Source organism: Malus domestica, chromosome 07 (assembly GCF_042453785.1).
Source record: "Malus domestica chromosome 07, GDT2T_hap1".
NCBI classification, from domain to species: domain Eukaryota; kingdom Viridiplantae; phylum Streptophyta; class Magnoliopsida; order Rosales; family Rosaceae; genus Malus; species Malus domestica.
In genome coordinates, this window is record NC_091667.1 from 4,693,407 (window position 1) to 4,708,107 (window position 14,701).

Here is a 14,701-nt window from a genome sequence, read left to right on the forward strand (position 1 = left end):
GGGTGGTGAGACTTGCCGGAACGGTGGAATCGCCGTCAAAACTCCATGGGTAACCCACATGGTTTGACACGGTTTTTTGACCTAAAAACCCTCAATTTTGGGTGGGAATGGAAGATGGGAGATGGTAGAAGAAGTTGCAGGTGAGAGATCGTTGAACTTTGCCTGAAAAAATGGTAGAAGTGGCTGGAAACTACTCCGGGTTGGCGTGGGTAAAGGTCCACAGTTGGACCTTCCTTTTTTCCTTTTGTCTCGCCACCCCCTGGCTTTCTTTTTCCCCTTTTTTCTTTCAGCCACTCCCGTGGCTTTCATTCTTTTTTTTTTTATTATTATTTTTTTGTAACAATTTCAAATGTCTGTAACTATACCGTTATAATCCGGACTCGCAAACGGCTCTCGCCTATGCATTCGTGATCTCAATATCCATTCAACAATATAAATTGTGACCTCGAATGGTCTACGGATTTTAAATAATTAATTTCTCAAAAAAATAATAAAAAATATCTATAATACCAATACGTAGATTATAATAATGAAATCCAAGAACCAGATTTCACATCTCTATTGCTTTTTCAGTGGTGCTTGGAGAGAAGGGCCGACATGGCGGAGTTGTCGACGACGCAGACGGTGATGGTGGTGCGGTCATGATGTCGGTAGCAAGGTGGGTCAGGGTGAGGTAGTGGTTGAAGGTCGAGAACTGGGGATTTTGGGTTTTGGATCTGAGGATTTTGGGGGGTTTGGGGTTCGAGCATGAGGAGGAAGGTGCCGGCGGTGGTGGCTCGACGGAGCTGTATTGTGTGGGTTTTGGATCTGGGGATTTTGGGGTTCGAGAGAGAAAGTGAGGAGAGTGGAGGAGGGTGCGGGAATGGGATTATGGGTTTTAGTTTTTTATTTTATTATTATTATTGTTTTTAAATAAGGTAAATTATTATAATATTTTAAATGCATAAAAAATTATTTTTTTGCCACATGGCATAAATTTGGCAACCAAGTCAACTCTTAACGGAAAATGTAACGGATGTATTATATTGAAATAAAATAGTACATGAGATATGAAAGTGAAATTTTTTGAAGATGTTGTATGATGTTGCAATAGACCTCAAATCTGAGGTAGTAAAGTGTAATTTACCCTAAAATGTTTTAGGTTTTAATTTTATAGATGAAGAGTTCGATACTAATTTACTCATTCTAAACAACTTACATGATAACTGTATATCGTCACGTCGCGTCTTGGGCCAATTAAATAAAGATATTAGAATAAAATACTTACATATATTTTTTTATTGGTATGAGCACTATTCTAAAATTCCCACCTTAGCACTATCTAGGCCTGGCCTAGACGTTAGGCGCCTAGCTACTATCCCGATTAATTCGTAGGCGCTTGAAAGTTAAGAAATTGCGCCTAGACGCGTCTGCCTAGACCGCCTAGGCGCCCGCCTAGCCCGCTTATACATGCCCAAATCGCGACTTTCAAGTAGACAAAAAATATACAACTTTCATTTTTTACGGTTTATGTATTCCATTGAAATTATGTATTTTTTAATTATAAACAGACACTTATTTATATAATTTATAATAAATTTACTTAAATTCGTATAATCTATCTAAATTCCCATCGTATACATTAAGCGGCAACCCACATGCCAACTAGTGACTAGCGTCTTTATAACCTTGGATATAACACGTTAGTGTAACAATGTACTTATAAGATACAACGCCTACAAGTCCTTCTACTGTCCCTACCTTTTATTATAAATATACGTTAAAATTAATTTTGCCACCGCATCTTTGAAATCCTCCCTTCAAAATATCTGCCGTCCAAAAAGTTTCCAGATATAAAGTTACCGACATCAATTGCTTCTGCTTGGCACTTGACTTGCATATAAGTCCTCCTCTCTCCCTCTGCGAACTCTGAATCGTCGATTGGAAGGTATGCGTGAGTTCTTGATCCTGTAAATTAGTCTCTGTTGTGTGATACTCGTTGCTAAGGATATCGATGGTGATTTTTGTTTCCTGTTTATGGCTTTGAGTTAGAGAGCGTAGCTTGGATCATCAACGATGGAGGATAAGCAGCAACTGGCAGGCGAGCTTGTCACTAAGTCATTCACATGGACAATCAAGAACGTCTCTAAGGTGAAAACCCAGAAGCATTATTCTGAGGTTTTCTTCGTCGGTGATTGGAAATGGTAATTTAATTTTGTGCATCCCCTCCTGCTAATATTCCAATCCGTTCGAGGTTGTGTGTGTTTTGAGATGAATTGTTGTTGGTTTAGGGATTGATTGATTTTATTGTTTGGTTTGATCAGGCGGATCCTTGTATATTTGAAAGGGAACAACGTAGAGCAGTTGTCCATGTATTTGGAGGTTGTGGATGCTTCGGACTTGCCATATCTGTGGACTAGGTATGCCCAATTCAGCTTGACTGTGGTCAATCAGCTGAGCAGCAACATGTCGATAACAAAGGGTATTTTCTCTATCGTTCATTTGGGTTGATTTCGCATTTACGCTTGCCTTTTTTGTCTGTTTTCGTTTCGTTTTGTTCTCAATTCAGCTTGGATGTGGTTAATTTATGAAACGGAAACTGTGATTCTTGCATCCGGTAATGGAGCCTTTGGTTTGATTCAGTCTCACACTTCCTCCTTAGAGTGGTTGTTTTTTATGATCGCAAATTGGAACCTGATTGTCATTTTTTTGTTTTTTTTTTTGTTCCAAAACAAATGGTTACAATTTAACTTTGTTTGCCAAAAGTAGTAAGCTCGTTTTAGGATATGGGGCTTCGGGTGTAGTTAAAAGTTTTACACTTGTTTGGAATCACGGACTTGAGGGAGGGAAAAACTAAACTAGAGGAAGTATGCAATTTTGGTTCTTTTCGTTATCGGAAAAGCATTAGTTAGAGAGAAAAATTGTGACTTTAACGTTCCAAGGATCTATGGAAGGGAGGTTTCTTTTGTAGAAAATAATGCAACTTTGAGATCCTTGGATTCATCCAAGAGTTAAGATCCGAAGGAAATTCTATGTTTCCTCTTACGTGCTTGAATACCTCTACATGTATATATGGACTTGGGTTTGGTTGTGTTAAAATTAGGAATAAGCTTCCTTTGTTGTTTTTTTTATTAGTTCTCGGTTTGTTATAAATACTTTATTAATTGTGTTTCTGTGATCCTTCATGTTTTGAATTTACAGAGACTAAACACAAGTTCAATGCAAGTGAGAGTGACTGGGGTTTCACGTCATTCATGCCTCTAAGCGATTTTTTTGATGGAGAACAGTTTGTTTGCAATGATAAATGTATTATTGAAGCCAAGGTTGCAGTCCGTAAGGTGGACATAAAGAATTTTGGAGACCAAGGAACTGACAGTTCTGCACCCAGAGAGTCGGAACCTTCAAGTGTGGATTCTGTGCAATTTCCACTCTCATTACCAGTTACAACGCCTACATCTGAACAGGTGCAAGCAAATGTGAAATCGGAACAGGTGCTTGCTTTCCAGGATGCACCAAGTTCCGGAGAAGTTTGCATTAAGCCTACTGATGTCCTTGTTAACCCTTCCATAGTCAAGGGACACGAGGAAGTGCCCCCCACACCAGCTGGTAAGCTCATGGATTTTAGGGGTTTAGGGAAAATAGAGAAAGCTTTTGTTCCACTGCTAGAGGAAGTTTGTTTGTTGCATCCGTCGTTGATTGAGTGCCAAAAGAAGAGAAGCCGTACGTATATTGAATGGGCATTCACAGCTTTAGGTCGAGTTTTGCATTTTCTGAAGACTACGAAGGTGAGGGACATGACCCCAGACACCTCTGAACACGTTCAACTTCTGTGGGAGGAGCTTGAGACTTTCAAATTTGACTTGGGTTGGCTGGAACCTTATGTGCAAGCTGCTCTGGATGTGAAGAAGCTTGTGGAAAGGGCTGGGATAGTTAAAAAGCAGAGAGAGGATGTGGATGCATTGGAGATTGAAGTGAAGAGGCTAAGGGCGAGGCTAGCGGTTGCAGAGGTGGATCTAGAAGTAGCAAAAAGAGTCTTGGCAAAGGTAGAAGAAGGCTTCGGTGACACCGATATGAACAGGGAGTTAGGTTATGGGACGCATTGACCTCCTTACTTGAGAAACATCTCATTGATAATACAAGTGGTATGCAATATTTGCAACTCATTGCAAAATATAATGTATAATGTACTTGCATTTTAGTTGTGTTTATCGGTATTTTACGATATTTCAAGAGCTCAATATCGGGAGGTTCAACAAACCAAATAAAGTCCAACTCAACTCATTTACTAGCGCTAATTTTACCAATCTATGAGCTATACGACATCAGCTGAGAACTGATTCCTGGTGAGAACTAAGCTGAATCCTTATCTTGCGGCCAAAGCTTCAGGTAAAGTGCTAAATTCTTTTTGACTCCCGGTCTTGGTTTGTCCCGCTAACCAATTACGATGTGACCACGTACGGGAGTAGTAACATGGGAGAGCCTGCGCGAAAAAGCAACCACAAACCCAAAATATTTCGAATCACAGCGGAGGACCTCCCATCTCAACCGTTGCATTGGAGGCTCGGTCTCTATTCAATTTTAAACAACCAAAAGCCGGTTTAGACCAACTTGTCTAATTTATAACGACAAAATATAGAGTAAAGTGAATAGTACCAATATTAACTTTTTATTGTAAAAATATGGTTTTCGTTAAAGAGAATAGTATCGGGAGCTTTTCGTTAAAATTCCCTAAAATAAAAGCATTTTTTTAGTACAAAACCACATTTGCTCTCTGTTTCTTTTTCATTGTTGCTTATGGTTTGGTGCTCGTATCATTGGTAAACTCAAACGCGATCATAAGGTGAAGATTTTGATAGATAAAGCTAAAATAAGAAGATGTTAAAGTTGTATATATCCTCCCATTAAAGTAAAATATTTATGTCATATTTTTAAAGTATAATATCGTTGTATCAAAAAAAAAAAAAAATTAAAATAAGGAGACTTCATAGATATTATTACTATTTATTCAAAGGGAATTTATTACAAAATAAGTTATAATGGGATCCCTTCTCCCTGTCCCTGCCCATCCCTCAATACATAAGGCAATTATTATGTTTCACAACAACAAAACTGGTACAATGGCGGATAACATTTCCCTCCCTTAAAACCAACTCTCATGCAAAAGGCATTGCAATCAGGAAGATCTTCACATTTTCCCTGGCACTGTACATCGGCGCTTACTAAAAAACAATTGAAAAATCGAAATAATTAACAGGAATTTAATTTGGTGCTTAAGAGAAGGAAAGTGCAAGAAATTTAGAGGTCAAACACATATATTGACTACATACCAAGTGAACAGAAGATGGCAATAACTACTGCAACGATTAAGTTCTTGGTAATGAGGGAGAGATAACCACAGGACATTTCTATTTACTTTCGATTTCAAATTATTGTAATGCTACATATGGCTCTGAGATGGTGATGATATTTATAGGATCAGGAGCAGACCTTAATCAAGAAACATAAAATTAGGTTCATTCATGCACACACAATATTAGGTTTTTGTTTCCATCCACAATTTTGCTTTCCATTCATAGTTTTGAATATTTAATGAGATTTGATAAATAAGGTTTTGAATCATTTGACATTAAAATCTTAGTAGAAAAGAATATTACTATACTGTGGTACTAAGTGGCAATTCTACTAAGATTTTAAATACAAATGATTCAAAACTTTATTTGTCAAATCTCGTTAATTATTCGAAGCTTTGGATTGGAAGGGAAATTAATTTTTAACCTAATATTATGTGTGCATGACCCCTAATATTATGTTTCTTAATTAATATCTGCTCCTAATCCTATAAATACTGTTGGAGCAGTTATGTTTTTATTTAAATATTTAAATATATTTATGTTTTGTTTTATTACCAACATTATATACATAACAACCAATTTATTTTGGCCTTATCAATTAGATAAGGAGTTATCTCCTCTTAAATACAAAACGTGGGGTTCCTTTTCTATATAGAGAAGAAGATCAGATTATTAAACATATTCAAACCGTTTTGTCTTTTCCATTCTGAATTTGCTTTACGTTTTGACTATTATTTATGCTAATCAATATTCAAACATTTTTTACTAATATTTATTAACATAACCTGTAAAGATGCCCCTATACATAGAAAAGTACAAATCATCAGATGTACTTTATATATATTCAAACCGTTTTGCTTTTTTCTAAGCGATTACTTACGTTTTGCCTTGTCCTTTCAAGCCCTCATTAATCTCTCAAACCGTGAACGTCTCTTTCTTTTATGGTATATATAGCAATCGTTGGAATCAATGAAAGATGTGGAAAAAATATATATTTTTTATGATATATAGTTTGGGGTGTGCTATCCACACACCATTTTTTACTTCTCACACACCCTTGTTAATTTCTATCCGTTGATCTTCTTCAATTCATTTGATCCGACGGCCGAAAACCAAAAATGTGTGAGAGAAGTAAAAAGGGGTGTGTGGATATCACACCCCTATAGTTTTGGTAAGCAACATATTGAGAGGATGTGAGTTCGAAGGTTCTTCCACTGTGCAAGGAAGAATTTTATCAGAAGAAGAAGGTTCTGAGCTGTTTTATCCTGGGGACGACGTAGTGTTTGTGAACTGTTTGCACACTTTGGGCAGAGCCACGAAACGTCTTAAAGAGAGCGACTTAATCCGCGACTCATCCCAAGAATCATTCACCACTCAAGGCTTCTACATTTTTCGGGTAATTTCGTTCATTTCTATTTCAGTTTACAACAAATACTATCACCATCTCAGAGCTATGTAGTATTACAACTAGTTGAAATAGAAGTTCCACCTCATAGATTATTGCTGCAAAACATTAGTCAAATCGAAAATATATGAGGCATCTAATTGAGTTCAAATAAATTGACAACACTATTTAAAAAAAAATTTGAAATTTCATCATGACAATTAAAATGGAAAATAGTTTCGGACTGAATTGAATTTTTGCAAGGATGATCTAGGAATCGAGACGCACAAAATGGATAGTTCAGATCATTGAAGTCCGATGTGAAGCGGGTTCCACAACTAATTCCATTTTAAAAAAATAAAAATAAAAATCTCTTCCCTTAAAGGACCTGAACATATATATATATATATGTTAGTGTTGAAGCATCTGATAATGAATTATAATATTAAGGTTGTTATTTAAAACAATCCTAAATATTAAACCGTAAACCCACTTCAATTAATATGAAACAATTAAACATGACACCCTTACGGGGTGTAACTTTCTTTTCAAGACCCTCGCCGAATTTTTTTTTTTTAAAGAAAAAAAAATGAATATAGAACTCTTTTGGTTGTTGCATTAGGTCGAAATCCTTGCAAAACAAACACTAGGATATACTCCATTCAGAATTTACTGATAACTTATTGTATACAAGAAACTCGACGTAGTGTTAAAACTTAAAATGTACTGATAACTTATTACATACATATTCAAATACCTTGATTTCAAGAACTACTTCTATTTTCTATTTCAATCAAAAGTTCCTTTGAAAACGAGTCACTTCAACTACAATCGCAACATTGCCTTATCCTTGATGGCATCAAACCATTGAAAATAAGCATGCCTCCATGACTTCTTCAAAAATAATGTGCCACAAACGCTCCAAAAGCCTACGATAAAGCCAAGTGTCATGCTAACAAAGAACCACAACTCATCATGTCCATCTTCATTGTCATTGTCTTTTGGATCCTTGGTTGTCGGATTGCCACCTTCCAAGCATGCAATAGAAGGAGGAAACCCGCAGAGTAACGGGTTGCCCTCGTAAATGGATTCGGGCAGTGTTTGCAGCTGGTTACCCAAAGGAATTCTACCACTCAAGTTGTTATACGACAGATTCAAGTAAGACAAGAAGGTCAAGTGTGAAAGGCTCTGAGGAATCTGTCCCGAAAGTTGGTTGAGCGAGAGATCAAGATTTTCGAGCTGCACCAACTTTCCAATCTCCAAGGGAATGTCTCCACTTAATTGATTCATTGATAAGTTCAAGTTGTGCAGCAGGACAAGGCTGCTTATTTCTTCAGGGATTTCACCTTCAAGGTTGTTTGCAGAAAGATCAATGCTTTTTACAAACATCAGAGATGTGTTATACTGGAGTTCTCTTCCTTTCATCACTGTTGTTTGTTGATCGTACTCCAGATATATGTTATAAGCACTGTAATAAGCAACCTTCAGAGCAGTGACATTATTCAGGCACTTGGGAATAGTCCCTGAAAATCTGTTGAGAGCAAGGTCTAAGATGTGGAGGTTCTCGAGATTACACAACTCTTGTGGGATATGTCCACTTAGAAAATTCGACCTCAGTCTTAGGATTGACACAAACGGCGCATTCAATCCTATCCATGAAGGTATTTTCCCAGTAAATTTATTGTCCCCAAGATCAATGTTCCTCAAAGAAGTGCAGTTTTCCAAGGAAAGAGGAATTTCACCTTCGAGATTATTGTTGTTCATCTTCAACAAGAAAAGAGAACCCAAGGCACCCATTGAACTAGGAAGCTTGCCTGAGAGATTGTTGTATGCAGCATCTAGAATCAGTATGTCAGGCAACAAACTCCATTCTCGTGGGAATTCTCCAGATAACTGATTGCTTCTTAGAGAAAGGACTAACAAGTTTCTCATGTTGCAAATGGAGGGCGGAATGGTACCGTTCAAATGATTTTCTGCAAGATACAGTGATTCCAATTTGGGAAACTTTTGGTCCAAATTCCATGGGATTGGCCCGGAAAATGAATTCATTTCAAGCTTAAATCGAACCACATTGTCACCCGACCAAAGTGGTAATGGCCCATGAAATTGGTTATGACTCAAATCCAAAATCAGTGCATATGAGAATTTCAATTGGAGTGGAAGTTTTCCATGGATTTGGTTGTAAGATAAATCCAAGTACTGAGCTTGGGAAGATATCTTCAAGAACCAGTCCTCAGGTATGGAATCCGAGATTCCAGTAGCACGAAGTTTGACAAAAAGGAGTTTAGTTTGAGACTGCAGCCATACCCCAAAGGCAGGACCTACTTTACAGTAGCCAATGTTAATTTTGTGAAGCATGAAAGGAGGAACCCAATCATAAGACACTTTAAAAGTGAGGGGAATAGGTAGAATTGGGTTTGGATCTACTCTGCCTACTGCAAAGTATTTCAATCTTGTGAGATTTATGAAATGGGATTCAGTTAAAAAGCCTTCCCACGGATTGAACGATAGATCGAGATGAACTAGCTGAGAGAGTTGCCCTAAACTTTCAGGAATTGATCCATTCATATTATTATTGTAGAGGGTAAGAAACTTCAAATTGCGTAGCATCCCTAAAGAAGCAGGCAATTGGCTATTCAACATATTAGAAGACAAATCGAGTGACTCTAAAACACTATTGGGACAACTTGATAAACCACCCAAAAGCTCTTGAATCCCCCCATCAAACTGGTTCTGTGCAAGATTTAAGATCTTTAGATTGCAAAAACTCCCACGAAGTTTCGGAACTTGACCCTTGAGGCTATTGAAAGATAAGTCAAGGTGTTCAAGTGATTTGAGGCTTTCAAATTCAATTGGAAAGGGACCACTCAAAGAATTTCCCCTTAAATCAAGTTTTCTGAGGTTAGTCAGATTGAAAAACCATTCAGGAAACGGAAACTTCAAATCGTTGAATGACACATCAAGGATCAAAAGTGATGCAAGGCTAATATTCCCTGGTGGTGGAAGGCTTTGAATTTGGCATGATGACAAATGTAACTCTACTAGGAAAGGAAGCATGTTGACAACATTTAGCCAATTTACCCCGGTGTTGCTGAGGTCCAGTCCTTTGAGGTTGAGGTACTTTAGGGAAGAGAGACGAGAAAGCCAATTCAGGTTTTCGGAAGGGAGTTCAAGCAAGGAGTATTCAGATTCTTCGCCAAGGTCAAGATAGTTCAAGTTTGGCAAATTACCAAGATGAGGTGGAATCTCTCCTCCAAATGAAGCAGATGAGAGATTGAGATACCTCAAACTTTTAATCTGACCAAAGAACTCGGGAATGGAAATCCCTCGAAAATCATTCCTGCTTAGGTCTAGGTAATTCAAATGTTTCAAGCTAAGCAAAGAAGGATTTACCTTACCACCCAAAGAAGAGTACTCCATCTCGTCCCACTCTCCATCAAAAGCAGAAAGCGTATACATATACGCATTCTGGAGATTCATCATTTCAACACGACCCGTGATGTTGTTGCATGAAATTCCCTTCCACTGACAGCAGTCAAGTCCAACCCACGAAGAAAGCCTCCCGGAAGGATCAGTAACGTCTTCTTTGAAGGTGAGAAGCGCACGTCTTTCTTCGTCGATGCATGAGTTCACACTAGTGTGTAGATATGAAGAGGCCAAAAACCAGAGGAGCAAATAGTGAGCCATTTTGAGGTGATAAGAAGGGTTGAATAAGTAAGTTGCAAAGCTAACCATTATCGTACAAAGTTCTCTTTGCTTTGGTGGAGATAGTTTCTTAGCACAATACTTGAATTTATGATTGAGATGATGCCTCCCAACTTCCAAATTTTCAAAGTCTTCAACCCATTTTACAAAGTCTTCAACCGAAGTGTGTACTAGATAGACTAATAGGCAGAACAATAGGACTAAAATCCTATACGTTTTGGGCACCAAAAGTCTTTGATTGGGACGTGGGTTTTGAAAAAAAAAAAGGTAGCAAAGGCATTGACTTAGAATTCACATGTCTTTGTTCAATGGTAATCAATAATTGTCGAATTGTAAATGGTTAATTTGTTGATAATTAGTTAATGAGAGAGATTTTTCAATGTGACCGGCACACGAGGTGGTACATCACGTGTCATTATACAAATGGTGGAATATGTGTGTTAAAAAGTTAATAACTTAAAAAATAAAATTTACTACCACTTACATAAAAACACGTGATGTATCATCCATGTTCCCATCACAATAAAAAATTTCTCAACTAATGATGTGTGAGGAGTGGCCGGCAGTCTGTTGCTAAATTAATATTATTATTATTAATTTATAATTTGTTTTGATTTTTTTGTTAGACAATTTAGTCTTCTTCTCTAGGCATTCTTTGAAGTTGATCTGCAAGTGCATTTTCCACTCATCTTTCTGTTGAACTTTCAACTAAGTTTCAAACTTAATCACAATATTCTTTGAAATTTATCCTCTTTCTTATGTCGTTATCCTTTTATTTCAACATTTCTCCCCACTAAACGTTCATGGTTCAAAGGCATTCTTCTAATATTAAAATTATTTATTTTAATAAAATTGTGTTGGAAAATTTAATAATATTATTATTATATTAAATTTATTAATTGAATAGAAATTAGAAGTGGAGCCTTTTGGTAGAAAGATGTGTCAACTCAAATGAAGAGTTGCAACTTTTGACTCTTCATGAATAGTCACATGCTTTCCAGAGAGGTATCTCACATTCTATAAATAGGGAAGCCCCCTATAATCATTGAATGACTTTTCATTGTTTACATATACATACATATAGTGCATTAAATATTAGAGAGTCTATTAGAATCCATATGGGAGAGTTTTCAACACAATCGCGGTTCATGGAGCCTTGTGATTTGGAGTGCTACTATTGCAAGGACATGGTCGTTGTATCTTGGGAGACATGCGCCGATCAACCATGAGTACCGTAGTGGGGCGTAAACTTGTCTTAAGGACAAAGTGTCCAACACTTGCCTCGACCGTATTTTCTAGGTTTTTCTAATCCATTATATCATGTTCATTTAACATTGATTACTCATGTGTATGCATTACTTTGATATATAATTGCATGAATTATTTCTTGATTTTTCATGTGACTTAATATAGCAATTAGACCATATTTTTCCAACAAATTGGTCCAAGGAATTGCTCCAATTTCTCCACACTAAATGTTCATGTTCAAAGGCATTGTTCCAATTTCTCCACACTAAATGTTCATGTTCAAAGGCATTGTTCCAATTTCTCCACGCTAAATGTAGTAGATGTTAAGAAGGTCAATGATAGGATTATAGTAATTAATATTGTGATAGGACAAGAATTCATCAATGAGATTAATGCATATGCACCTCAAGTTGAGTTGGATAGGAATCTGAAGGAGAAATTTTGAGAAGATCTGGAAGAATTGGTCAAATGAATCTCTTGGACGTAGAAGATACTCACATAAGAATATTTAAATGGACATGTGAGCAAGGAGACAGACAACTATAGAGCTTTCCATGGTTTTGAAGAGAGAAAAAAGGAATGGGAAACCATTTTGAATTTCACAATGGCATACGATCTCTTTCTAGCCAATACCTTCTTTAACAAGAGAGAAGAGTGGTCATCAGAAACACAAATAAATTTCTTTTCATGAGAAGGAGGATTGTATAAGTTGTAAGGATTGCAAAGTTAGCCTAATTAACGAACATCGCTTGTTGTTGCTGGATGTATGCCCCACACCCCCACTTTTCATGTATTTTGTTTTTCTTGCATTATGAGGGGTATGATTTATGTTTTCCCTGACTAGGTGTAATTTTTTTTCATATCAATAAATTTCCCTTGTACCGTCGAGATTCTCCAAAAAAAAAAAAAAAAAACAACAACAACGTCTTGTCCCACTAAGTGGGGTCAGTTGTATGAATCCTAAAACGCTATTGTGCTCGGTTTTATGCCAAGTCTCCTGTTAGGTCCAAGTACTCTATATTCTTTCTTAAGGTCTTCGTCTAAGTCTTTCTAGACCTTCCTCTACCCTTTCTGCCCTAAACTTTTGTCTCATACTCACATTTCTTATAAGAGTATCTATAAGTCTTCGTTTCACATGTCCAGACCACATTAACCGTTTTCTCTCACCTTATCTTTAATTACAGCTACTCCTACTTTACCTCGAATATCCTCATTATTAATCATGTCTTTTCTTATGTGCCCACACATTCAACAAAGCATTCTCATCTCCATTATACTCTTGGTTTTGCATGTGTTGATACTTGATTTCCTAACATTCTATGCCATAAAGCATCGATGACCTTATTATCATCCTATAAAAAAATTCTTGAGTTTTAGTGTAATATGACTGTCACACAATACACTCGATGCACTTTTCCACTTCATCCATCCAACTTGTATTTTATGGTTGAGATTTCCATCCAATTCTCCGTTCTTTTGCAAGATAGATCTAAGATAATGAAAGTGTTCACTCTTTGGTATTTCATGATCTCCAATCTTCACCCTTATCTCATCGAACCTTCATTTACACTGACTTGCACTCCATAGACTCTATCTTTGACCTACTTAGGCGAAGACTTTCATATTCCAACACTTCCTCTAAAGGTTAAGTTTCACATTTACTTCTTCATGTGTCTCATCTATCAACACTATATTATCTGCTAAAGTATCACAAGGGATATCATCTAAAATATGTCTCGTTAACTCGTACACTACCCCATGAAAAATGGTAAGAAATTAAAGTTGATCCTTGATGTAACCCTATACTAAAGGGATATCATCTTAATAAGTTCATACTGCAGTCCTTGCTCCATCATACATATCCTTTATTGCTTCGATATATGTTACTCATACTCTTTTCTTCTTTTAGAATCCTCTAAAGAATTTCTCTAGGGACCCTATCATACGCTTTTTTAAATCTATAAATACCATGTGCAATTCCTTTTACATGTCTCTATATCGTTCCATCAATCTCCGTAAGAAATAAATTGCCTCCATAGTCGAGCGCTCTGGCATGAACCTGAAGTAATTGTTAGATACTCGTGTCTCTTTCCTTAGTTTATACTCAACTACTATCTCCCACAACTTCATTGTATGACTCATTAACTTAATACCCCTATAGTTCATGCAATTTTGTATGTTGCCTTATACTTTTAGTTAGGCACCAAAGTGCTTTTTCACCATTAAATTGGCATCTTTATTTTCAAATTCTTATGGAAAAGGTTTATGAGTCATGTTATACTTGTCTCTCTTAAGATTTTCTACACTTCGAATACCGTCAAGACCCACTGTTTTTCATTGCTTCATTTTTTTCAAAAGCTGCAACACTTCACCTAAAGAAGTACTCATTTCGTGTCTTTCATTGAAAAGATTATGAAAATAAGCTTTCCCTTTTTCTTTAACCATGTTCTTCATATCTAAAATATTTCCTTTCTCATCCTTGATGCACCTCACTTAGTTCAAGTCTCTTGTCTTCTTTTCCCCTTACTCTAGCCAGTTTATAGATATCCAATCACTTATACATATTGTCAAAATCCATTAGCTTCGCTTTTCTCGTGACTTTCTTCTCCTTCTTCTTTGCTATTTTATACCTCTCACGGTTTTCATTGGTTATATCCTTGTATAAGGCTTTACAATATTCCTTCTTAGCCTTAACATTTTATTGTACCTCTTCCTTCCACCACCAAGATTCCTTTTGATGCGGAGCAAAACCCTTAGACTCTCCTAATACACTTTTTGTAACTTTTTGGATACAGTAGCCATGGAATCCACATTTGGTTAGCGTTCCCCTTTGTATCCTAAGTGCATAGGCAAGTACTTTCTCTTTGAAAGTGACTTGTTTTTTCCCTTTTGATTCTACCATCTAGTTCTTGGACACTTCAAGGTCTTGTTCTCTCTTCTATCTCTTTTGATATGTATATCCACCACCAATAGAGATATTGGTTAGCCAAATTCTCTCCCAGTATAACTTTGCAATCCTTACAAGTTATATGAT

The 14,701-nt window shown here is 36.7% G+C and overlaps 2 protein-coding genes across 3 annotated transcripts; one reads left to right on the forward strand and one right to left on the reverse strand.

The window, feature by feature from the left end:
- Positions 1 to 1,735: 1,735 nt before the first annotated feature.
- Positions 1,736 to 4,274, forward strand: LOC103438640 (MATH domain and coiled-coil domain-containing protein At3g58270-like). 2 transcript variants are annotated; one of them, XM_008377174.4, is made up of 4 exons: positions 1,736 to 1,927; positions 2,032 to 2,183; positions 2,304 to 2,461; positions 3,181 to 4,274. In XM_008377174.4, exons 2-4 carry the CDS (start codon positions 2,056 to 2,058, stop codon positions 4,080 to 4,082), a joined length of 1,188 nt encoding a protein of 395 aa, XP_008375396.1. In that variant the 5' UTR covers positions 1,736 to 1,927; positions 2,032 to 2,055; the 3' UTR covers positions 4,083 to 4,274. The 2 variants fall into 2 exon arrangements, with proteins under 2 accessions (XP_008375396.1, XP_017188937.1); XM_017333448.3 differs by lacking the exon at positions 1,736 to 1,927 and having other exon boundaries at positions 1,934 to 2,183.
- A 3,094-nt stretch (positions 4,275 to 7,368) lies between these two features.
- LOC103438737 (receptor-like protein EIX2) lies at positions 7,369 to 10,559 on the reverse strand. Its single transcript, XM_008377281.4, has one exon. The coding sequence runs from the start codon at positions 10,447 to 10,449 to the stop codon at positions 7,540 to 7,542; it is 2,910 nt and encodes a 969-aa protein (XP_008375503.2). The 5' UTR covers positions 10,450 to 10,559; the 3' UTR covers positions 7,369 to 7,539.
- Between the last annotated feature and the right edge of the window lie 4,142 nt (positions 10,560 to 14,701).

What these genes read in the sequence shown, in the direction of transcription:
- LOC103438737 (XM_008377281.4), bottom strand. Translation starts at nt 10,449, where the DNA reads ATGGTTAGCTTTGCAACTTACTTATTCAACCCTTCTTATCACCTCAAA.
- LOC103438640 (XM_008377174.4), top strand. Translation starts at nt 2,056, where the DNA reads ATGGAGGATAAGCAGCAACTGGCAGGCGAGCTTGTCACTAAGTCATTC. An exon ending in TTCGTCGGTGATTGGAAATG is followed by an intron (nt 2,184 to 2,303) that starts GTAATTTAATTT and finishes TGGTTTGATCAG; the next exon opens with GCGGATCCTTGTATATTTGA. An exon ending in CAACATGTCGATAACAAAGG is followed by an intron (nt 2,462 to 3,180) that starts GTATTTTCTCTA and finishes TTGAATTTACAG; the next exon opens with AGACTAAACACAAGTTCAAT.